Source organism: Solea senegalensis, linkage group LG18 (genome assembly GCF_019176455.1).
Source record: "Solea senegalensis isolate Sse05_10M linkage group LG18, IFAPA_SoseM_1, whole genome shotgun sequence".
NCBI classification, from domain to species: domain Eukaryota; kingdom Metazoa; phylum Chordata; class Actinopteri; order Pleuronectiformes; family Soleidae; genus Solea; species Solea senegalensis.
Window position 1 is genome coordinate 15,597,506 of NC_058041.1, and position 26,328 is coordinate 15,623,833.

A 26,328-nucleotide genomic window follows, 5' to 3' on the forward strand; every position below is an offset into this window, starting at 1 on the left:
TCGTTTCGATGACACAACAGCAGCTGGAGAAACAGCAGACGTCCTACAGACAGGTTAAAGGTTACGAGGGAGTACTGATTAAGGAGGAGATGGGGGGAAAAGAAGGATAGACTGAGGCCAGCTGGGTGTTAAAGTGCAATGCTAACCACATGTTGTGCTTTTAATGAATAACTTGTGGGAGCAGCATGTCAAGGTATTTGTCCATATTTTCTATTACTTGTGAGGGTCGGTTGAAGATCTCAGTGACGTAATCCCGCCTTGTGCAGATGAGTCAAACAGTGGGTGGTTGTGCGTGTTTGTTTTGCAACTGCACACAAGCGGTGTGATTTACAATCCACAAATCAACATCAAACACAGGAGTGAAGACAACGTGAGCCGAGAGGAGCACCGAGCCAGATCTGAGGTGAGTAAGAGCTGTGGAACTGGCCTGCGTGAATGCATTGGTGAGATTTTTCAGCAGTGAGCAGCACTGGTCAAAAAATATTAGCTTTCAAAACGCAGCGCACAGTGAGTTATGAAAAACAGGTGACATTTTTAAGATACCTTTACGAGGAAAACTCACCTTTTTTTCCTCTGTAGCAGCAGCTGCAGCAGTCCCCGATAGCTCATCTGTGGTCACCGTCTCGTCCATTGCCTCTTCTTTATCATATTTATGAAGCCTGAAACGCACAACACACACACATTTTTTAAGTTAAAATTTGAATAAAATATGACTTAAGTTAAGTTTAGGGTCAAGTAGCAGCAAACCACCATTATGTAAATATTACAGAATCCATTTAAATAGGCCCTTTTGATTTGAAGTGTGTCTGATCATATTAACAATGGCCCTTTGTTCAGTTCATGTAATTCAGGACCGTGTGACAGATGGTCAGCATGCAGGACGCTAAATGGAACTCAGTCCTTAATCATTTGATTACTTACATCTGTGATTTTTCTACTGTCCAAATATCTGCCATATGAAAAAGGCCCATTTTAAGCAAGTAAACAAGAACGCTGCCAGTGAAAATCAAGTCAAAGCCACTAATTAAGTAGTTTGGAACTGACACAGGAAGTGTGACTCTGTTTTGTTTTGACACAGGGTTTAACCTTTGATAACGCCATAAAATACAGCGCTGTAATCAACGTAATCAAGACTCGTCACGTATGAAGCTGCTGTGCATCTGTCTGTCCTGCAACTATTTCACACGGATTTGTGGAACAAAAACCAGCAGAGTGATTTCACTGTGACATAGGAACTGGACGTGAAGTGTGTGCAGTTCCTGTTAAAAATAGACAAGAGCGCTAATCTTCAGGACAAAGAAGCAGTGCGGCTGGCTCGCTCACTCACTCACTGACTGAGACACACCTGAAAAGCATGCCTCACGTCTCCCCTCAGTGAAAAGTGGGATATTCTGCAATGCTCGTGCATCCAGTGTGGCATGATCATTTTCAGAGGACGTAATTGGTCTCCATTTCCCGGACTTCAAGTGCGCTACAGGCTGGAAAAGCTGCAACATTTGTACCATAGCAGTTAACAATGACTTATGATAATAGGACGCCTATTAGTGACCTGGGATCTAATATACGTATGTATTTGTAGCACAACGACATCTCACTTGAGTCTGCATTATTCTACACTTACATTTCAAATTATTTATACTGTCACTTACAATAGTTTCAACATGTCATATTGTTTTTGTGAAACTACTTTAAAACCATTTTTATCCACTCACTGCCATAAAAATCTGGAAACTATTAGATTTGATTATTTAACTCATATTTGATCTGATTACTAGATTTCTGTTTGATTACGGCACATTAATCAGAGACATGTTTTGCACATCTACTCCACCTAGATCACAAACTGTTGAATGTCTCATTAAATATCTTAATATGTCATGACGGATTGCATAAATCCATCTGTTTACATTCTGGTCTTTCCTTGAGCAATATGGCACCCATCGACGTATCATTTAAACGGGCTGGAGCTGCCACTGTGGTGTCAAGGGTGCACGTCTTTCACCCATGACCCTCAGATATAAGCAGGAGAGAATGAATATTAATATGAACTCATATTTGGTTCATTGCAGAACAGTGGAGCTGTGCTGAAACGTCAGTTACAAGGTTCAGCTGCGCCTGTGACGAGCCAAATATACAGATATCTGAACCGGGCGGAAAAATGAGAACAGTTCAAACTCCACGTGGACGGACGAGCACGCACGCAAACATTAGCCATAACTACTTAATGCCTAACCTTGACCTCACCACAATTTAATACTTAGCCCTAAACTTAATCAGTTCCACAGAAATAAGGTTTATGCCTCACTGAGACCAGGTCTCTATGAGGACTACAAGTTCTAAAGAGGTCACAAACACAAGCGTGCACAAACACAGAGTTTGGCTTCAGTGGTTACAGTGCTAAGTACAGAAAGGCTATCATTGATGTGGCTATTAACTTCAAATCTGGTTTCCGTCACCATGGCGACGACACAGCACTGAGTGTTTGTGCATGTGTTTGTGTACGTGTGTGTTATTCCAGGCGAGCTCTGCAGGTCTATCTGGTTTATCTGTGCAGCTGTTTACATCAATGGACAAACCTCTCAAATCCTCTGTAATTACCTCTGTGCTCTTTTTCAGTCTGTGTCAGTGTGTCAGCTTGTTTTAAATGGCTCTATATCCGACGCTATCACACTCTTCAGTCCACAAAACACTTCACAAAAATTCAGATTATTTTTTTTAACCTGCTCACCTGCTGGAGGCTTCGTCCTCGTCGCTGCTCATTGGGCGACGCTTTACTTTGTCCGCCATGTGTTGACGGCTGCTTCCATCCTCGGACACCTCCAGCTCCTACACTCCAGCGAGAAGAGAAAGACGGTTATGAGCGGCTTTCCCGACGGAACACTGCTGAAGTACTACACCCGCTGTAAAAAAATAAATAATAATCTTGATAAAAGAAGTGAGTGAATGAATGAAGGAGGCTCCACCCCCTAACCTGAACAAAGCCATTGAGCTCATAAATGCTGCAGCTGAGCTGTTAGGAGGTCAGTTTAACTATGAGGAATCAACACACCTTGAGTACATACAGGGTAAAATAAAACAGTGCTCTCAGTGCAGCACTTTTCACAATACAGCAACGTCTCACGGGATGTTTAAACATACAACAGTTCAAAAACACTTATTATGAAAAAAGATAAGATAAGGGTTTTTCATTCCACTGTAATGTACACAAGAAATGTAACAATAAATATAGAAACAAGAAAACAGTCATTTAAGAGGAAGAGAGAGATAAATAATTGCTGTTCATAATCATACCTTATGGAGAAGGGGTGGGATTAAGTAAGTTGTACTTCTTCCCACCCCTTTACAGTTGTCTGTGATTATCCACTTTTGTATTATTATTTTTGTTGTTGCTTATTTCATTTACATATTATACTGTTTGCGTGTTCAAAATAAACTAGTCCTGCAATACTCAAATTATCTATGTTTAAATATTGCTTCACTGTGTCCATTGTCTGCCTCACTGTCATTATAAGAGAGGCAGGTTAATAGTGATTTAAAAGAGGCTTAAAGAGACTCTTGTTCAGAGATGGTTAGATTGCGATCGGGTTCATTTATCGCATAAAATACCTCAGAGCTCAAGACACAGAGAGGAAAACCCAAATTATTTGTAGTTTAATAAACTGCAGATTAAACTAAACCAGCTATTTCCCCAGCAATCCTGCCTACTGCATCTGTGAATATGCGAATATATCCTGGTTTTCTAATCTTATCTATGACCGTAAACTGAGTGTATTTGCTTTGAGGGTACAGTAAAACTGTCAAGTTGACTTATATAGCACATTAAAAACAACAGGAGTTGAACCAAAGTGCTTTACAGAAGGAAATATAAGACAAAATATAAGTATAACACATTTAAAACGGTGACAATCAGTCAAGACACCATCAGGTTTAAAAGCAAAATCTATACAGACAAGACTTCAAATTGAATTTAAAAATATAAATAGCATAACATAGGGTTATGAAGTTGGAAATATACTGAGGAGTGCTTGAAAAACAAACAGAAGGACTTAGATTTATAAAACAAGATTTATAAATGTTCTGACATTTGATAGACCAAACAACTCCTCAATTAATTGAGAAAATAACTCATACATTCATCAACAACGAATAGCTGCAACCACCAGGTATCTACCCACAGTATATACCAACATTCAGTATCTAACTTCCTGTTTGCCTCTTTAAAATGGAGAATTTTTGCGACCTATTTAACAAAACCATATATGACTCAATTCAGTAGCTGTTGACATGATGAGAGTCTGTTACCTGCTTAGTTACATGAAAGAGAAAGAGATGTGATTAGAGGGACAGCATTACAAAGACGCAACGTCATGGACACAGGACACGTTAAAGCCTGTGTACAGTGTGAACCACGCAGCTGTGTGAGAGCGCTGTCAATAAACACTTGAGCGCCGACCCGGGATAACCGAGTGCAGATAAGTAGATCTCCAGCTGTGAGGAAAGCCGCGGGGATCCAAATGCTTTGGTGCAACAAAATTACACACCAAAGCTGACAGAATTAGACGCCTCTTACTTTCTGATACTCAAAGATCACAAGTGACCACAACTTCCACGCAGCAAGTTATATCATTCTGAGGAAATTCAAAACATAAATGAATCCGCTGTGTCTTTCTCCAGAGGTCTCCATGTACACATTTTATAGCCTCTGCGCTGTTGGAAAGCACACGTGCTATAAACTCACTCCCACTCAGCGTCTCCTGTCTGAGACTCTGATTCACTGGCTTTCAAACAAAGGGACTGTGGAGGAGAGAGTGAAAGCGAGATAAGCAAAAACTGAGCATCGGTTGTCGCGGGTGACTTATTATAGTGAGAGACCACACAAACAAGAGACGGAGAGTGAGACACAAGAAAGGATGGAGAGAGAAGAGAAAACAAAACTATTTGTGACAGTGAGATAGCTTCGCCGTAGGAGCCTGTTTTCCCAGCAGGTTTTTTGGTTGAGGCAACTTGCTGCCATCTGGGTTCACTTGGCCAACTTTGGCACGGCTCGTGGTCTGTGTGGGCCAAGTCAGAACAACTATTTACATCCAGTACCATGAAACATAGCCACTTCTGTAATCTAAGCAGCCTGGGAAAGCCAAATAACTAGGCTCACTTTTATGCACACTTATGGCCTTCTCCCATAGGATTGAGGACATTATCAACTTTTTTTTTTTGTCTGTGAGTGCAACCTTTAGCCCTTGAATCTATTCTTTCCCACTGTTGCTCTAAGCCCTCCACAGACTGTGTGTGCTGAAGTCATGTCTTTGGCCAAGCATGAATCCAGGTGCAGGACAGCACAGTGTTCTCTCTGAGGAACAGCTCAATTTGTTATTAAAGAGAGAGGGAGGAAGCATACACCATCTGCTCTGGAAAAAGCTTTAAGTAAATCAGTAAGGGAAGTGAAAGGAATTAACCATAGATGAGTTATAACATGTAGATTTGGCTCCTGTGACATCACTCAATGCTGGGAACTGAGGAATATAAACTGAAAAAAAGAGTGGGTTGTGTAGACCTGGAGTGTAAATATGTCAGGGTTGCGCATTTTGCATAATTTGCAGCCACTACACAAAATTGAGTAGGTTACAGTAACATTTTTTTTAGTGTAACGGCCCTCAATTTTGCGCATCAGTGTCAATACCTTGCTGTAACATATCGTGTTCATGGCTACTGTGATCTAATCCCGCCAGCAGCGAGGCGTGGATACGCACGTGTAGTATCGCATCGTATTTCACGCCACACATGACATCTCTCGCGCTGAGAAGTGATAAGACTTACCACAGAGTAATCTATGAATCAATGACGCAAAGGCAGACGGCTCTACGTAGTTCATTCATACAGCCGTCTTGATTTAGCAACCCATCAGCCAATCAGAAAATAGCATTTGTTGTTGCTGGGGGGAAAGTTAATCATTCCACGAAGGTGCAGGAACGCGCATGAATGCTGCGAATGCCTGCACAGGTTTCGAGTGAAAGAGCACGTTCAGGTAATCATTTCAATTATATCACTTCATTTATGATAATAGCTGCTTATTAACGTGTAAGATTGATGTGTAAAGAGTATGAATTTAACGTTTGCCTTAAACATAAGCGGATCCATGCCGAGACATGAGGTTCTGCCTCGGGGACTCGGGATAGCAACACCAGTTTTTCGAGACCGATAACAATAAAGATATCACAACCTCGAGTATCTGCCCACATCGATATCAGTCATTTTAGACTTTTTAATCGTAAAATTGTTAACAAAACATTCGTGCTCACCATGTCAAAGAATTTTTATTTACACTTTTACGAGATTGTATCAGATTGTACATTTTTATCTGTCCGATATCCAATCCAGTAATTCTGACCAGTATCAGATACTGAGTATTGTTTTGGCTCATCCCTAATTAGGACCAGCTTCTGGTCTCCATGAGGACTACTTGCCCTGACAAGGTCAGTGTTTATGCCAGAAATGGTGCTAAAGAGGCAACACAAACAAACACACAGCTTAAATACTGTACCTTAAAGAGGGACTTTTTGGATGTAGCAGACCTCTTGGATGAGTCCACCGGTATCTCAGCAACTAAAAAAGGACACAAATTTAAACAAGGTTAACTATGATTTTGATGAAAAATGTCATATTAGGATGAACAGAGTGCTTGGTATCCATGACGTAACCCACTAGTGATGATCTGGCTTTTGGCTGTCCACAAACAAGAGGATTTCCAAATCATAAAAAAACATAGGGGATCACAGTCCTGACAGAAGATGTGATGTGTTTGCAATGTTCTACCACGAGAATGAACACACACAAGTGCAAGGATGATCCATCTGAGGCACAGGACCACACACACACTTGTATTTTAATTCAATTATTTCCAGAGGTTATTCCAGGAACTTGGGATTTCAAAAATTTCCTGTAATCATAGATGACTTCAGAATAAAAAAATTATGGGGGGTGGAATGTTGGAATTCATTCACTCACACAATCGCTGTCCTGTTAATACAGTTCCACTGAATCAGTTTCCCCTGACCCATTACTACAATTTGAAATCAGAGTGGACCAATCCAGTCACTGGCAAAGATTCTAGATGTTTCCAGACACAAAATGAGGAAAGGACTGTGTCCAGACGTCTAGAAAGGGTGTAGTCACCACCCACTTGTAGATCAAAATGCTTCTGTATGCAAATGAATACACCGACAACGATCCAGATGACGTATGCAGAGCGTCAAAAGACGTGAATTGCTCTTTGCTGGCCGCCATGTTGGACATATATAAATATTGTGTGTTTGTCATTGGCTCCGTCTTTAGGAGACTCCGTAGCTGTGTCCTTGCCAGACGCGTCTGCAAAGCGGAATCCAATTGCTGCCAGACTCAGTTCGGTTCACCCAGGCTATGTTCAAACACGACAAACAAAACTTGCTGTGATTTATCTGGAGCTTCTCCTGCCATGGGACAACTTGGATATTATCCCGAACTCTGTCTCGGGAGCCGGCAAGAAAAGTTCAGGCAAATGTCTGGAGCAACTTTCATGGGCGCTGCTGTTGTTATCATCTACATACAGGACATGTCCAGACTCCTGTGTAAGTCTGACAGCAGCTGGTATCTGTGGACACCTCAAACAGCAAGATCATTTAAACAAATGATTTGTTTAAAAAGGCCCAATAATTGTCGACGGGGATAATTGACTATATGCACAGTCTCTTCCAAGCCAGCCTGACGATTTCCGGAAAGCCATTGCCAACAAGTCAGTTGGCAGAAGTTACCAAGAGTGTTTCGCGATGAATTACAGAATCCTCCTTCGAAATGGTTCCCTCACATCATTTGAATTTAAACACCTTTTTAATTTGAGGTCATTTCAAATCCCTCAAGGCGAACCACTTAACCCGACCAAAAGACAATGTAAACATTGTACATTTTAATCACTGACGTTACCCTAAAAGGTTTGCCCTTCATCTCGACAACTGAAGTAAAGGAGCTGGCTTATATTTTAGTGGAAGTTGTAAGTGACGCTCTGGGCATTAGAGTCAAGTGATTGCCCTCCAGTTTGTGGCCTGCATTACCTTTTGTAAACAAAACACAATGACATGCAGAGGCACGACTGCACACAAATCGACAATGGGCTACACACACACACACACACAGAAACACACACTACTGACCGTCTTTTCAGGTCAAGTGGATGTTTTCCTCATAGGGGAGAACAGCTTGAAAAATGCAGACAGGAAATCTGACTGGAGAGAAACTGGCTAAACTCATGTCTCCAAGGTGTTTGGGGATGATGTGTTCACTGGCCACAGGTGAAGTCTGAGAAGCCACTAATGAGAGTGACAGTGACATATTTAAACGGAGTACCACAACATGGATTTGTGCTCATGTGTCACGGAGGGAAAAAAAAACCCACTGCTCATGCGAGCGGTCTAATCAGATTCAGCTTTTCGAATAGTACAATCCTCTAATCTTAACAAAAGGAAACAATTTTATTTAATTGTGATCCAAAACCAGCACAAATATCTTAAGTCAGCAGAGTCGATCTCATTCTCCCGCTCCAGATCCGTTTTTATTGCCTTGACAATGTTATATTTCCAGCCAAAGAAAACATAAGAAGAAACAAATCCAAATAATGGCCCGTTTCTGACAAATTCCCCTTATCCAATGGGGAAAAAAATACTCAGCTAAGGCCTAATACTTTGTTATGATTTATGTTTACAAGCTCCCCTGTTGTCCAGAACTAAGCATGATTTGGTTTAGATGATGAAACGCTGAGCATTGCAGACTGCTGAGCCCATTCAGACTGTATTCTTTTGGTTTTGACTTTGGTCCAAGCCTTTTACATCATTCATCCATGTGTGTGAGGGATGGAAAAGCTCCACTTAACTTTACCGACTCTCCCATAAGTGTTTTCATCCATCTCACAAGACGACTACGCTTTGACCTCATTGTGGCCAAACACAGTCTGCATATACAACGGAGTGGAGTTCTCCTAGTCTTCCACACAAACGCCAACTTTGTCCTGCAACAAGGACACATGCTTTTTGTGTCCAACAGCAATATCGCGACCTTGAGCATCCGCTGCCTTTCAAAACAACCAAGCAAAAGTGTACGATGCTCTTCCCACTGAGCCATAACCAGCCTTCAAAAACAAAACACTCCAATTGTGCAACAAATATTCTGCTCCCACAAACAGCCCCTAGCATATCGCCTTTGCCAAGTGGATTATTTTTTCTTTTTCCAATGTTTGATTGAAACTCATGAAGATTAACACGACCAACAGCACACCAGTCACAACTGGAGGGCAAGAAGTAAAGGAGGCTGAGTCCTTTGTGTACTTGGGAAGTCTGGCAGACCGTAGGACCAGCCAGGATAGGGAAAGCAAGAGTAGCCTTCAAAGAGATTTTCTTTGGGAATGACCAGGATGGACAGGATTAGGAATGATCTTATTCAAGCAACAGTTTGGAAAGAAAGTTAGAGTCAAGGTTGAGATGGTGTAGAGGAGAGAGAGTGATTATACTGGACAATGAAGATGGAGCTGACAGGCAGGAGGAAAAGAGGAAGACCTTAGAGAAGGTTCATGAATGTTGTGAGGGAGGACATGAGGACAGTTGGTTTAACAGAAGAGGACACTAGGAGAGGACAAGATGGAGTTTTATTTGCACTAACACGATCATCATTTAAAAATGCACTTTTGATTGACATTTCTTTCTTTATTTCAGTATGATTTTATTCCTTATTTTATTCTAAATGTACTATTTCAATGATTTATCCATGATGCTTGAATTGTTTGTCAATTGCTTTGTACATCCAAGGTTCATACACATACATTTTCCCAAGTCAAATTATTTCCAAAGTCCATTTTCACTCTTTTCCAGAACCTTACAGCTATGGTAAAAATGATATGAATATGTGCATACACCAAGCGATTATCTCACTGCTCTGATCACAATATAAGTGATGGTATTATGCTATAAACAACATGTTACAATAGTCAAGTTCACAAGTGGCATTTGCAGCAAGAAGACCAGGGTTTGTGACCCAGTCGGCAAACAAAAACCAATGGAGTTGTGTGTGTGCGGGGGGGGTTTTCTCCAGGTTCTCCAGTTTCCTCCCACAATCCAAAAAACATGATTTGGGGATTAGGTAAATCGGTCACTCTAAATTGACCGTAGGTGTGAGTGTGAGAGTGAATGGTTGTTTGTCAACCTATCCAGGGTGTACAACACCTATGGGATTGGCACCAGCACTGACTCCCATTATCATTATTATTATTGGCCTTAAAAGTTATTAATTGAATCCAACAAGTATAAAAATGATTTAATTGACATTTAACAAATACATTTAAAAAAAAAAATAGAACAAACTGTACAATATGTTTGGCAGAAAATGTAATAGTGTAATAAATGTGTGTACTGCTGGCTTGTGGAGTAGCTGGAGGGTCAGGGAGAGCCCTGAGGGGACCATGAGAGGCGTTCTGGCTCAGACCTCTGTCTCTTCTGCCAGCCGGGACAGGAAGCTGCATCAGTCCCATTAATGCTCAGACTATCATGCTCCTACACACACATGCATACACAGACAGTGATGTCCTTTGTTCCTCTTGCTGTGCCACTCATCAGTTTTTACTCTTCTCTTCCAACCACAGAAGTACAGAATTGATTCTGTTGTTAAGTCAGTGATACTACAAAACATAAAGGATTCAGTGTCAAGTCATGAATTACTTTCTATTGTGATTCAAGTTTTTGTCTCAGTCAGGGCTTTGACTTTATTCTCACAATACTCAAAGCAACTAAAAGAGTAACGACATGGGGGGAAATATAGAATTTGGGGGAAAACAAAAACAATCTTTCAGTATAGCCTTCTCTTATAGCAGATCAGAGAAGGAACAAAGTTTATGCAGCATATGCAGCAGATCAAGATTAGGAGCCAGTTTATTGACCAGAAGAAGCAATTGCTATAATGTAAAAGCTCCATCAATGTCAATATATGAGTTTACACATCCAGTACAATAAGGCTGGCTTATAACTGGATAATCATCAGATATTTTCTTTACTGTAAAACATTGCGATTCTTTGCACCTGACACTGTTCTGACACACATCTTACTGCGGGCAGACACACACACACACACACACACACACATACACAGCACACAGAAACAGAGTCACAGACAAGAACGAGCTGTGGATGTTCAGTGCAGAGAATTATCGACAGATACCTACTTTTATTTGCCTGTATAACAGAGCAGCACAGTCCATTTGTTTTAACATGGTCAGTATCAGTAACATTAATAATAGTAGAGAGAAAGAAGAACCAAAGAAAGAAAGCAGTGACGTCACCAGCTCTTTGTTTGCTAAACCAGTGCCGAGTTTGTGTACAGGTCTTGCAACTGTGACCAAATAGGATGTCTGTTGCTTCTCTACATGTTTGTTTAACATGTGGTTTGATACCAGAGCATTCATGTTTATATTCTGTACAAACACTTTACAGCGATGTTGTAATTGTATTTTGTAATAAATGCCACTACGAGTCCGCCCCAAATAAAGCCCTGCACTCTACAGCTGAGTTACGTGAGAAATCTGCTAACGATTAACAAAGTAGTCGACAGTCGGTGCATGTGGAAAGCACTACAGCTAGAATAAAAGACTGTGGAGAGGCGATCGGCATGATAAACGTTCTTTTGGTTCAAAAAAATCCCCACATAAACTTCGATATTTGAGATCGCAATTGAGACATCCCTATTGCACCATGTATCTTGTGACTCAAATTTTAAGCACAAAACAGAAACAATACGTATGAAAACAAAGCCATCCAAAGAGTAAAAAGGCAGACAGCCAGGTTGAATGACAGACAGTCAGACTCCAAGGCTCAGGTGGCTGCCCGAGTCATAAAAGCATCCAGAGACCCATTTCTAAAGTTAGCCATTTTCCTCCCTTTATAGCAGCCGTCTCCAAATTAGCTCATAAACAAGCTTCCGGTGTAAATACATGTGTTCAGTCAAACATTTGCACACGGAGCGCATGCCTGCGTCAGGCACACTCTTTAAACAAAACACCCTGAAAACGTGTGTCACATTATCTCTCTCTTTTTGTTCTGTAGAAAAGCATTGGCTCAGCCATGATCAGCGTTCATTGCTGCTATAACACATGAGTATAAGCAGTATAGTCTGTGGAATAATGGATGAGAGTGGAGTGAAAGTGGAGGGTTCGTCTTACCCTGTGGCTTCTCGCTGTCATCAGGTTCCAGAAGCCTGCAAGAGGAAACAAATGAGGTCAGTCTCCTGCATAGTGGTGATGACAGGATGATGTGGCTCTTACAACTCATGCTCACAAAGAATTGAGACAAAAACTTTCACATGTAGTTTAACTTACACTGATATAACCAAAAAAAAGCCTATATAAAGTCCCTAACAAGGCTATAGAGACAATAACTCCTCCTTGAATGATATTTACTACTGCTACCCTTCCGGTCACACAACAATGACTGAAGGTGGCCGGTCATGTCTGAGTCATGGGCGTTAAAAATGGATGGGGACAGCAGCTGCTCATGGGGCAGCAGCAGCAGCGATGATGTAATAGGATAGTGGGGGGAGACAACTTTAAACACAATAGAGAATCCTGGTGGACATCTGGAAGGGGTCAAAGGTTGCAGGCGAATGGGGAGTGAGTGCCCCAAGCCAGTCTGCAAGATCGAAATCTGGTCATATCCGGACATTATAAATGGCTTGTAATGGCTCATCAATTTTCAGATGCTTGGTTTATTTCAGTTGTGCTACTATTAACAAAAAAAAAATCGCGACCACTTTTGCATCCGATAGGATACCAGTGTGAGTTTCTACCAGTACAGACATCAGTACAGTACAGTCTTTTACACCTTTTAAAGAACATGGTTTGTAATATTGCATTTGCTATAGCTAGCTCTAAACCAACCATTTCAAAAACATAATGCTCCCACTGTAGCAGACATTTGCAAATATCAATGCTGAGTAGTACATTGGCTCATCCCTAGCGACCACACACACACACACACGCACGCACACCAAACCTTCTCAATGTCTTGATTTCTCCACAAACCAAACAAATAGTCAGTTTTAATGATTTCTTTGCTGTATAGAGCAGAGAAAACAGAAAATATTCCCATTTAAGAAGCGGAAAAATTTAAGTTTTAAAAAAATTCAAATCAATTAATGGATTAGCCCTACTTCTTTTTTCCACAAACCGATATTAAAGTTTTTTTCCAATTTAGGAAGCTGCAAACTCAGTGAGCTTTTTTTTTTAATTATTAACAAATATCAAACAGTAGTTGATTCATATAACCGTTGCGTCCCTCAATTGCAACATCTTTCTACTCAAATGATGACCTAATTTGTCAGGCATCTATTACCACAAGGTGGCAGCAGCAACAAGCATTCAGTTCGTAGACTGCATGTGTGCTTGCATAAGTGATGAAATGTCGCAAGTTTCCTGAATGCATCTTACAGTCTCTCCTCTAAGCTCAACACACCCTAAGAAGTGATGACATTTACGAGGGTCTTTGAATGCATCTCATTGTTACTTTTACTGACTTATTGTTCAAATAATAAACACCTTTTACATTTTACACATCTCAGATAAAACATTCCAAATTAAATATTGCCTGGGTCTACATAAAATATTACAGCAAACATAAAGCAGTTATTTAGCTGCTCAACATATCTAATAAACACTTCTAATTTAATAGATTTAAGCAGGAAAAGCACAGACTTTGTGTCGAAGATGAAGATAAAAACAAAACAAAATGAAGGGAATGAGTTTGACTCATTGTCCTCTAACCTTTTGCTTGGTCGAGTCCAAAAAAGACATTTCCACAGCAGGATATTATTATGAGACGGATTAGGTTTGGGTTTAGTCACCACAGACAGTTAGTGGCTCACATTCTTTTGAGCAGCAAAGGAAATGATAATGTATGTCAAACAAAGGTATTTATGGCATGTGTGTGTGCGAATAAATGGCAGTGGAGGTGGAGACGAGGAATGAGAAGAGGATGACAAATTGATTTAAGCATTACAATAGTGTAATTGTGTAATATAAACACACTTTAAACTTGCAAACTATTTCAGGGTCACATCGTTTAAGCAAGATTACATTTCTTAGGTTGCACTGGTGCACTTAACATATAGTATGTCTACACCTTGTACTTTCATCGTGCCTAATCTGTATCTGCAAAGCCTGTCCTCTATCCGCTTGAATTCACACTCAAGGAGGGATGACGTCTTGGTCAAAACCAAGCAAAAACAGATTATGGGTAGGTCTTCACCTCCGATTGGCTCTAATCCATGTGTGCGCAGCTGTACAGTAATTCAAGATGAAGAGAAGGCCTCTAGCAGTGGTGTAGTCTACATTAGAGGTGTCAAACTGGTGGCCCGCAGGCCACATGTGACCCCGGTGTGGCCGAGGCACGGCAGTCAATGAGGTGTTCAATTATAGACAGTATACTAAATATATCTGCAGGCCATATTGCTGTAACTAGATGAATTCTGCAGCATAAATGTTTTTATTATGAAGTACACATACTGTAATTCCACATCAAAACAAGCACTTTTACTTTGTACTACTCTCATTGACCCCCAGGTCATTTGAGTTTGACGCCCAGGTCGACATGATATATGGGAATAAATAATTTCCCCACGAAGGCTGCAACAACTATACAAATTATATATCCTATATGAATTTACAGTATATAGGAAATGACAAAAAAGTTCAGTGCAATCAGTGCAAGAAGTGAAGTCTGTAGCCCTGTGACTTCACTTCAACTACTGTAAATGCACCAAAGCGTGTAACGTCACCCATTTAAAGCTGCTGTAAACCTTGGAAAAATCTTGGTGTGTGACGCCTCCTAGTTCAAACGTCCTACAACTGCAGGGCTCAGTGACACGTTATCAGCCTCACCCACGCCTTGACTGCTGGGTGATGGAGGGGGGGGTGGAGGCAGCACACGCGGCTCATACACGCCAATAAAAATAAACCAGATAAGAGTGGAGTGCAGATAGAGGATGAAAAGAAACAAAAAAAAAACAGTAAAGTAGAGGGGGGGTTCAAGAGACAAACACAATGAAATCAAGACAGGCTGGTTATTAAACACACTTTTTTACAGTATGTGTCTATTACACAACCTCATGCATTACTACATCAACACAGTGAGACAGAGAATCTTAGATATTACAGACAATACTGAGCTGAAGCTCGAGTTAAATAGATTAAAAAATCATCACAATCAAATATTTTCCTAAAAATGTTCAGCCCCGGGAATCCTTAAGTTGCTGCATTTCCTTGAAATGGAATTAAGTCCGACACAAGGCCGCAAAGAAAAACATTCACAACAACACATATGCAAGTGGGACAGTGCACACGTCAAAGCCGCTGTATTTTGGAATGTCACCCTTCAACTATGCGAGGAGGACTCCTGTACATGTCAGATAAAAACGTGTTGACAGTTGTCATTATCGCTGGAACAGCTGAGTTCCAGTTCCCTTCAAAACTATTTTTGGAAGAGACACATAGTACATGTTGAACTTGACTCATAAAACACATGCAAATTGACTGAGATTTAAAGATATTAATAATATACGAGGAATGGAACTGTTTAAGTGCCATTAAAAAAATGAAAGAAATTATTAACAAATTGTTTCCTTTTGTCTACGTGTCTCTTTCTCTGCACCACAAAAACTGTGTAGTTACAATTTACACCAGTCGGGGACGCACACCACCCAAAACACAAACGTAATTAGCAGAAGTCAAAATTGCTGGAAGGCCTGTATAATGGAAATATTATTGAGCCACACTGTTGAGCACTCACAAGAATGTTTTGTATGTACATACTTTGTTTTGTACGTGCTCTCCATACCTCCCTCTGTACACACGCAAGACGGCCTGTCTGTTAACTCAACACAACACAGCGTTACCAGTGTGCCACAGTTCCAGCCAATCACAGACTGACTCAGTGCGTTTGCATGTTGAAAGTCTGATTTTAGACTAAGACAATAATTTGGTTTTCTCAATGTCATGTAAACACATGACATAGTCCGACTAAAATCGAGCTAGTCTAAGTCAGACTAACATACCTGGATAATGTGATTCATAGTCCAATTACTCCTGCATGTATATGCTTAGTCGGATTGGAGTTGGACTTGGCATTCTGCGCATGCACCAATATGTGGACACAGTTCTTGATTCAAGTAAAAGGAAACGATTGACTGGTAGTGTGTGTATATACTCGGCAAGTCCATCTGCCCGTCTTAGTCAGACTACGGCCTTTGCCCGATTAAACTGTACATGTAAACATACTGAGTGAATGACGTTGCATTATCCGATCAGATCACGAGACAGACACGCTAAGGGATGTACCATGGATGTATTATAAGAAATGGATAAAGTACCTCCCCTTCCTTAGAGCAATTTTTTTTCCAGTGGTACTGCAATAAAAAATTACTCAAGGGGCCCAAAAAAAACAATTGTCCCATAAACCAGAATAGGAAAAGTGATGCTGCCTGTGAAAATGTTCACAAGATACCTTGAGGCAAGGACGTAGGCTTTTATGGATCTTTATATGCTATATTTTTTTATATAGGATATAATAGTAAAACCTTCCTAAAGGGCATAAAAAACCTTATTTTCCCAAGTGACATCATGGCTGTAAACATTGAGTTGCTAGACTAACAAACTGGATCAGTTTAGCCAACTACTTTCAATGGAAAGTAGTCATCCTGAGATGTTTGCTAGATGTCACTAGAACATGACATGCGCTAATTAGCATACGCGTGATGTCATCACGTTGTATTTGCGTATCCCTTGTGTTACATGGTGCCTTTTGAATATATTCTTTCGGCTATATTTACATGTTAACTCCACTATGGTGACTCCTCAAGGTAGAAGCCGAATTTACGTTTGAACTGGAAAATCAAAAGCCCTTCTTTTAATTCTTATTTCTGTGTAAAATTTAAACAAACAGAAAGAAAAAGTTGTCTTAATTCGCTAACAATTAACCGACTATCATTTATTAACTTATTCAATTAATGTTTAAGGAATATGTACAACCCTAATTAATACACAACTCAGAATAATCAGTAGGAACACTTAAAAACAAACATAGAAGTCAATTACCCACAGGATTAAAGGTCAAACCATCACATACAAGTAAACGTCTTGCAGCGACTTGACTGATAACAACAGCTTCTACTGTATACATCTCTTCTTATGTAATACTGTATGCACTAATGCATGTGCACATAACACTGCACAGCTGGACTTTGACACGCAGAGAATGTCGAAACAGAGCTGACAGATTAGTAGCTAACGTGACAGACGAGCCAGACAAACATGTCAATGTGTCAAAACCCATCTTCGTGATCTCTGTAATTAAATATGTTCGTGTTACTAACATCACCCGGTACTTTTTTACACTTTTTGTGTACAAAGCATAATTGTATTAGTATAATTTCATACTAAACTGTCAAAAACATGGGCTAGGGTTCGAGATATTGAAAAATTCAATAAAATGTCAATAAAACCCTCTCAATTTAAACCTTTTGGAAAAAAAAGGAAAAAAACATGATATATACTCATTGTGAACATTTTTTCAGTAATAACAAGAATCAAAGGGTCCTGTAATGACTGAAAGATGCAGGCCCCCTTGTGGCGCTTCATAGAATAAATCACTAGGACTGTATGATGACGTGCAAAATGGAATGTTCAAGTCACTCACATACACATCTACGATCATGGGTGTTGTCATTGTGTTGTACGATAGTACGATATCCTTACATGAGAGATTTTGTCCGTATCAAGAGTTGATCTGTTGTAGCTTGTCATTGTCTTTGCTAAATCTACTGCAACACAAGACATGTCTTTCTCAATCTTATGAAGTAATTGGTCCATAGTTATCTGTGAGATCTTTGCTTCATTAGTTGCAGGGCAAGAAATCTTGGCAGATGGCTACTGCCCTACCCCCACATGCCCCAAACAAAGAATTTATCTCAAAACTCCATCCGTCTCACTTCTTCACTCATTCCGTCTCCCTCTCGTCATTCCCCCAGGATGTTTTTTTTCACAGAGACAAGTCTGGCTAAGCGCACGCAGCGGAATCCCCGGCTAGATTACAGCTCAAACATCCAAAACCACGACTTGACACGTTTTACTCCGTCCATGTGCAATTCGGAGCAGAGCAGCTTTTTTGACAATCCATGAGAAAATGCCAAAGGTCCTGAAAGCTATCTTGACGAGAGCCATTTGTTAATCCGTACGACTGTAAAGTGAACCAAAACAAGCGCGGTTCATGTCATCACTGCAAAGCATGCCATGGCTAAATAAATGTGGCAGGACATGGCCAATTTTGGAAATGTTAGCAGCCGTGTTTACTTCAAACAGAAAATAGCACTATGTGTTCTACAAAATGTTCAGACTCATTGCCTCCTCTTCACTCATTAGGAGCCAGCAAGCCATTTTACAGTGATCTAGCAGCCGGGTAAACTACCAATGTTCTCTAAATCAAGAAATTTTATCACAGACAGATGCTACTATACTTGATTCAACTCCAATTTGAGGGGATGTGAACATTCTGCTCAAAGTTATAGCAGATTCATTTGTAAATGTATGTAAATGATGATAGTCAGGACTAGTCTATTGAGTCTGCACTCTCACCAGAGTTGAAATTCAAGATTATCTAAATAATAAATGATGATTTTGCTGCAGTCCATTTATGAGACTCAAGTCTGGACCACTTATGAGTATCTAGCTACATTCAGAGAAATTGAAAATGCTACTGGCTCTTAGTTTTTGTCTGTCAAAGTTAAATGTAGAAAAAAAAAAAGAGACCTTTGTGATCAATGAGGCACTAAAAGGTTCTTATCAGTTGCAATCCATCACATTTCGTTGACAGCTAACAGTGAACCTTACTTTCATTCTCACCTTGTCGTCAGTCTCAAAGAAACCCTTGCTCTCACATTTCACCATTGTCGTTTCTCATTAGTCGTACTTTGCTAAAAATAAGCAAACACCTGCACAGGAATGAATCAGCTTCCCGGTCACACCAGCACATTGTATAGGAGTGTCACGTGATCTATGTCCTCAAATTACGCAGTTATTACTGCTGGGAAAATGAATAAACTCACCTGAAATGGGATGATGTCTTATAGGAGGAGACGGTCTCCAATTTAGAGGATGAAACTGCATCTGTTCTGAGGTGAGTGGACGTCTCTTTTTTCTGTGCGGGCTCATCCTCAGTGTGCTCCACTTTATTCCTGAGGCCCCTCCTGCTATATGTCGGCTCCGAGTCGTTATCTTTGGTGGTTGAAGACACCGTTTCCGAAGTGTCCCCGATTTTCCTGTCCCTCCGGACGTACTTGGAAGTGTATTCCTCTGTGTTGCCGTAGCGCTCTGCGAGCTCCCTTCTCCTTTCTGCTTTGTAGCGGGCAATTCGCTCAGCTTTGGTCTCTGGTTCCGAGCTCTGCAAGGTGTCAACTCCATCCATTATGTGGGTAAAATCCGTTTAGTTGGTAAGACTCAAATTGGCTTCTTCACCTGGTATTATTTTCATCTGCGGAAATCTCTCACTCCATCGAAGTCGCCCCAGTCCTGTGCGTAAGAAAGGAAGACATCATTAGCAACTAATGATTATGGAGTAGAATTTCAGAATACTCGCTCTCTAAAACTGTGTTAAACCACATGTGTATACTGGAGCTTTCCGATGAAAGTGGCTTGGCTGCAGAGCTCCGAGCCAAGCCTTTTCCCTGCTCCAACAACACCACCACCCCCCCCTGTGAGAATGATGTCAGTCTGCTCTGCTCAAAGACAGCCGACCACCGCGGTGAGACTCTCGTATAACCTCTATTCCACTAGCTCACACAGCGCTGGTTGGAAAGAGGGAGGAGGAAGTGAGAGAAAGTAAGAAATGCTCATCAAATCAGACTTCAGCCATTTTTTTTTCCCCTGCCTTAGTTGAGGCTTAATGTCTGGTCCAGTCAACGCTCTAACACTATCCTAATCTATGAAGCCTGATTGTTTCATTAAATCATAAAACAAAAAGTGTTAAGAGCCACAAGGGTGGATAAGTGTATGGTTTCATCAGAGAATTCTGAAACCGACACATAAATTGTTGCACAACTTTGAATTTGTTGAGAAATAAAATATTGTACTGACACGGTCATAGCTGACTGCCCCTGAACTGCACATGCTTTCTCAGAGAAAGGGCTGCCAGTGGGGGACACTGGAAACTGAGGTTTGCGTAGCTTTGAAAACCACTCACTCTTCTGCACCGCAAGTCCACTGTTTAATTCTTGCAGGGACACAGAAGCTGCTCATTGTGTAAATCTAAACTAAACGCTGAAGACCCAAAGTACTGATGGAGGAAGCAGTGGATTACCAGCTTCTCTTTGCTGTATCTTGAATTTCCTGCGGGATTGATAAAGTATCTATTGGTCAATCTATCTGTTCAATCTGATTTCCTTTTTTTATTAAAAGGGATAAAATTGTATGTACCGACTTCCTCATGCGTGCTCTGTTCCCCAGCTGAGTCAACAATCTTGGCTGCTAAGTTATGGATCCACAGCGGCATCCATCAATAAGTTCAAGCATTGATTTGGCACATAATGGTATGAATTTTTTTCACTTTTCCATTAGGAATAGATCCAAAAATAACCAGCCCCTACAATACCATTTTTTGGCACCCTCCCCTTGGGGCACCAGAGAATGATAAAATTCTACGGTAAGGTCAGGGTGGAGCTAGACTGGCTACACCCACAACAATCAGCTGATTGGGCAGAAAAAAAGCTGTCTTTCCCTTCAAAACCCAGTCTATTCTCATAAAAAGCTTGATGTCTTCTTGAGACAAACAGCCACAAACTGAGCAGGAAAAAAAAAGAGCTGCTGGATGTCCTCCATTGCTGTCTGTTGTGTCGCATTCAATGTCATTGTTGTCATTATGACGTCACGCTAGGTCTAACTTTCATTAGCAGCCATGTTTTCACCACCTTGCAGAGTTCTTGGCAAAAGGAGCTTGGAGGAAGAGCACGCGTATGCTTTGTGTCAGTATCTCATACTTAGAGTACATGCTCATCAAAAAACCCTCCAAACATTTTACATTTACCACAAAAAGTGCCTGAGAAACTCTGAACACTGTGGCGTTGTGTGCCCCTGATACAGCCTTCTAGTCTCCTGTGTCTATGAACTGTTACCCATCTCCTTTCCACTTCTACCTCAGCAAAACCTTCCATTTCAAAAAGCATCTTAATGTTGAATAGCAAGCGACTTAAATATAGAAAGTGAAATTTAGAGGCCGAGTTGAGCTCATGCTGTTCCACCGAGTATTCACAGAGCAGAAAACCACATGAGGGTCAGTTAAAAACTGCATCCATATAAATGCATCATCATCATCTGACAGCAGCAGTGAAACTTGTGAGTGTGTGCAGCTTGTGAACGCTTCACACCAAGACTTTCCTTTTCCGTAAATGTTTTTCCTCAGCACGTTCGCTTATGGTGCTTTGGGGCATGTGTCTGAGGAAAGCCAAAAGGACATGACTATGATGAATATAAAGGGAGGTATATTTATGCAAGAGGGGGTATGGGGTTTAAGGTAGCCCCCTGTTTACCATTAAATGACAGGGCAGGAGTTAAGTTAGCACTCTGGCGCTCACATTTATAGTCAGGAATGAGGAGGAATAAAAAAAAAAAAGAGAAAAGGGTAGGTACTGTTCGCGTTAATTATGAGGGAGACGACAACAAAGAGGGAAAGTGAAGAACGGGTCAAGGCTAGAGGGGAAAAGAGAGGTGAGACTGCCCTGGTCATGAGAGCCCTTTCTGTAACGATGACAAGCTTTAACAAATCTCAAGTGAGGCCCTCTGACCGCCTGCTGTGCTGCAGACACCCCCACTGAATTAAAGCTCAACCTCTACTTAAAAATAAAATAAAAAATGAGTGCATATGTCAGAGGACGTGTGTGTGTTTCAGTCTTTCCCTTGACTTCGCCCATCCCTCCTCCTCCACCTAAGAGTTTGGCTAAACAATGCAGGGGCCACAGTGCCTCCCCCTTGAGGGAATTTAAATGTAGTTTGACCATAAATTGTAACTCTGCCAGACAACTAAAAGCTGTCTGCACTGTGTTTTAAGCATGCATGTGTCCATCACACCTACACTCGGTATGTCCAAGCCTATGTATAAAAAAACAAAAACATCTAAAATAGATAGAGCCGATAATATAGAAGAACACTACTACCTTCACCGTTAATAGCATTTCTGTTGTATTATTCTCACATTAAATCAGTCTGTACGACTGATAGTACCATTTAATTTGTATTTGTTGCTATGCTGTTTGTGTGCGCAGAATACCAGTGTTATTGAGTGGTACTGCTCACAATGGCTAACCCAAGATAGGTTTGCATTTTTGGGTGAAGTCACTCCCAGTTCTGACTTCTGAGTTCCAATATAAATGGAAATAAAAAGAACAACATTCTTTCTAGTCTGTGAAGGCCGATGCACTTTGAGAAGGCAGGGGCGAGCATAGGTCCTTTGTTTATTGTAATCTGCAGTCTCACCATTAGAAGTCACTATTTTCAAACTGGACTGAACACACAAAAGGTACATTTTTGGTGTAACGGTGACAGAAATACGACACTATAACGCATCTATATTGGCCTTGCTTTAAATATAATACCGATTTCACAAGTGTGGTACAGTTTAAACGGAAACATTTACAACAAAAATAAACTGAATCATTCTGCATCAAAAAAACTAAAAAAGACAAAAGTGTTTTTTTTCCACACATGGTTACTTATGACCGAACACCACACCAGCTCTGTAATGTTGTGTCTCTACTACAAAAAGGACGGCTTGTCTTTGCGTGTCCAGGTCTCCAATATCACAACCTTCAGTATATACCGATACTAGTCCTATCAACTAGCTATAACAAGCCATTTAACAAAATGAAATGTTCCAACAACATGCTAGACCGACCATCCATCCATCGACAACCGCTTATTTGAGATAGAGTCGCGGGGGTAGCAGCTCTAGCAGGGGACCCAAGACTTTCCTTTCCCTGGCCACATTGTCCAATTCTGACTGTAGGACAAGGAGATATAATCGCTCCATCTGGTCCTTGCTCTGCCCCAAGGTCTCCAGGAACAGCTGCCTTGGGAACCAGCCCGGGTGGGATCCTTACCAGGTGCCCGAACAACCTCAACAGTGGCTCCACTTCCGAGTCTCTCCACATGGTAGACATCCACAGGGTGGATGGATCATATCCGATTTTGTAATTGTCTTCTTTCAATATCTGACTTTGACCAGCATCATACACCAATACAGAGTAAGAACAGTTGATCCACCAAGTCAGAATTCTGTTTCCTTTCCTTTATCAAATTCTAAGACAGGAAACCATTAAGAGATCATGAGACTAAAGCTTGAAATATGAAATCCTGCACCCTCAAGTCCTTAGGCGTTACACATTCCAATAAGAAAATTGATGTTAAAATGATTTGTACTGGTTTAGCATTTTAAAATAAGGGTTGTTTTGCTTGCAAAGTCCTTTAAATAGGAGAATGTAGATATAAAAAATAATGGCAGTGAACTGTATGTCATGTGGTTTCATTACTTCTCTTTGGCACACACCCATTCTCCTCTGCAAGAACTAAGGCTAATTTAATTTCAAACTGGATGTCACTTCAATGCCTGGGCATTACCTTATGAAGGCAAAAAGATGCCGAGTTTGGATGTTGATTTCAGGACTATGCACACGCTTACATAACTCACCTAGGTCATTACCTATAAAAAGAAAGCTAAACAGTATGTCAAAGTATGTCAAAGATCCATGGAGACCCAGAACATTGAGGCTGCTTTGTTTGGAAGCTGCCTCTGTTGTTTTAAGCAACAAGGGGAACGATGTGAGTCATACTTAAAAAAAAAAACTAAAAAAAATAATCACCAATATCAACAAACATGAACTCACCCAAGAGTGTTTGTCGTACCGAGCAATTAACACAGCTGGCAAAAGCCAACGGTGTCATTTCCTATGTATGGTCATTTCTTTCAGAAACACAGACAATTAGCGCTGTTGTGATATTGTTCTTTTTTTCCCTTACGGAACAAACATGTACTGTTGTATGGTCACCGAGCAGTGCACAATAACCTTGTATAAGTTAAGGTGTCTCAAACAGACCGATCCTTCAGTGGTGAGATAACGACTGACACAGCAATAGAAAGTCTGTAATTAATTGTCACTGTGGTGAAACCTTGCACTAGAAAACGGCACTTAATATTACACTGTTTTGAAGTGCAGTGAGAGTAACGGTAACGTACAGTTGTATGGTATTGCAATGATGCAACACATCCATTATTTCACTGACACTGTACAGTTGTACCAGTTCTGCTGTCTAATTCACGCAAGTCATATCATTGCTGCTGCTCTGGGACATGTAAACAAAGAGGAGTCCATGGTTTCTAATTACTGTATGAGGGTTCTGTGACCTTGCGTTGTGTTACAGAGGAAGATCTGTCACTTCCTGACCATGCTCCATATCCTTCATACAACTCCGTTAATCAGGAAATGTTACTTGACCCTCTTTTGAGACAGGATGGGTAAAGGCAGTGGGGAAAAACCACATGAGACTTCCTGCAAGTGTTCCGTAATGATAACATTTTTAAATTAACATTGTGATTATTTATATTATATAAAAAAAATGTTGGGTCAACTAATATTGAACACATTTGGTCTTGTGTTTCCCCACACGTCCATCACGTTACATTATGAATGCCACCACGAAAACCACCCTTCCGTTTTCATACATGTTGATTTAAATTTATGTTAAACTGGATGTTATTTCAAACTATTAAAAAGAATAAATTTACACACAACTCTGTTTAAGTTGGCATTATTCCTGCTATACTACTGCTACTGTTGCTACACTTACTTGACAGTTAAACCATTAATGTATTGCATTTTTAACAACTGCATCATACAAACACATTTCATTCAGATACTACAAATCTGTCTGTTACTTTAATTCACTATATAAACCAACTATTAATATGATAATACAATACAGAGTGACCAGTAGACACAGGACGTACAGTATGAAGTAAAAGCTCTCAAAATCCAGTCTTGTAATTCAAATAAAAGGTTTTTAACGACATGTGAACAGTATATAAAGCTGCTCGATTCCAGATAAATGAGAACTTCAATGTCCTCAGATCATTCTCCAGTTTTTCTTCCAATAAAAAGGACAAAACGACAAAAATGTAAACCACAATTGTTAACTAAACACATCTCACTCACCTTCTGTAAACTCTCCTTGCACAACCTCTCTCTCACATCATTCACCTGTGTTTTTTAATCGCTCGCCATCTCTGGGTTTATTTTCCTGTGACAAGACTCCAGCTGCAGCTCTGCAGGCCCCTTAAACACACCTCATTACTACGTGCGGTGGTCCTCTGTTAGTGTCCAAACCAAACCAAACCTACCCCCAGCACAAACCCCTGCAATGTTTGGACATTCACTTTCCTGCACATTTGCCCTTCACTGCTGCAGCTGCATAGTTGATAGATCTTCAAGACATAAAACATGGAAAGAGACCCTGAACTATGCAGCACTGTGACTGGTTTTCATATTTGTGATATTTTTTCAGACAGGCACTAGAGGGCTTTAGGATCAGTGGTTCACTGACTTGATTACAAGATACTGCACATAAAAAAGCTTAAAGTTTGCCTTTTTACCTTAATGTTGCAAATTAATCTTCCCTGGACGCCAGAAATCACAAAACATCTCTCGTTCTTCAAAAAACAACAGTGAGCGAGTTGGAGTTGGACCGATTAAGAGCTCAGGATCACCTCCATCAATCAGCAAACAGTTTACACTAACTTTGAATAGAGTTCTGAGAGAGTGTTGCAAGGCTATGACTATGAGGTTTATTTTTACAATGGGTTACTCTGTTCACAGCGAATTGTTCCAGAAAATGTCAGAAAATGCTTGTTGGTGTTTCCAAAGCTTCAAAATGATGATGTTCTCAAATGCCTTGTTTTCGTCCACAAACCAAAACGATTCAGTTGCAGTGATTTTTCTGTTGCATGGAGCAGGAAGGCACGATGTGGGACTTTTTGCTGATATCCCATATGCGGATTTATCAGGAGTGCCTGGGCCCAAAAACCGATACATACTGTAGGTTTTTTCCCCTGCACCCAAATGTAGGTGACATTTAGTCTCTTCTGTAGTGAAATGAATGAACGTATTATTTTACAAACGCATGTCACGGCAGATGAAGATGTACATTTTCTTCATTGTGCAAATTAAATAAACCTAAAATAA

The 26,328-nt window shown here is 40.6% G+C and overlaps 1 protein-coding gene across 1 annotated transcript in view; it reads right to left on the minus strand.

The window, feature by feature from the left end:
• The window catches only part of svild (supervillin d), a 72,599-nt gene that overhangs the window by 28,621 nt on the left and 17,650 nt on the right, over positions 1 to 26,328 (minus strand). Inside the window, exons 2-6 of the mRNA XM_044013807.1 lie at positions 19,153 to 19,615; positions 12,224 to 12,258; positions 6,539 to 6,600; positions 2,729 to 2,826; positions 563 to 659 (exon numbers count right to left, since the gene is read on the minus strand). Coding sequence (XP_043869742.1) covers positions 563 to 659; positions 2,729 to 2,826; positions 6,539 to 6,600; positions 12,224 to 12,258; positions 19,153 to 19,511 — 651 coding nt within the window. The 5' untranslated portion in view covers positions 19,512 to 19,615. The remainder of the gene's footprint in view (positions 1 to 562; positions 660 to 2,728; positions 2,827 to 6,538; positions 6,601 to 12,223; positions 12,259 to 19,152; positions 19,616 to 26,328) is intronic.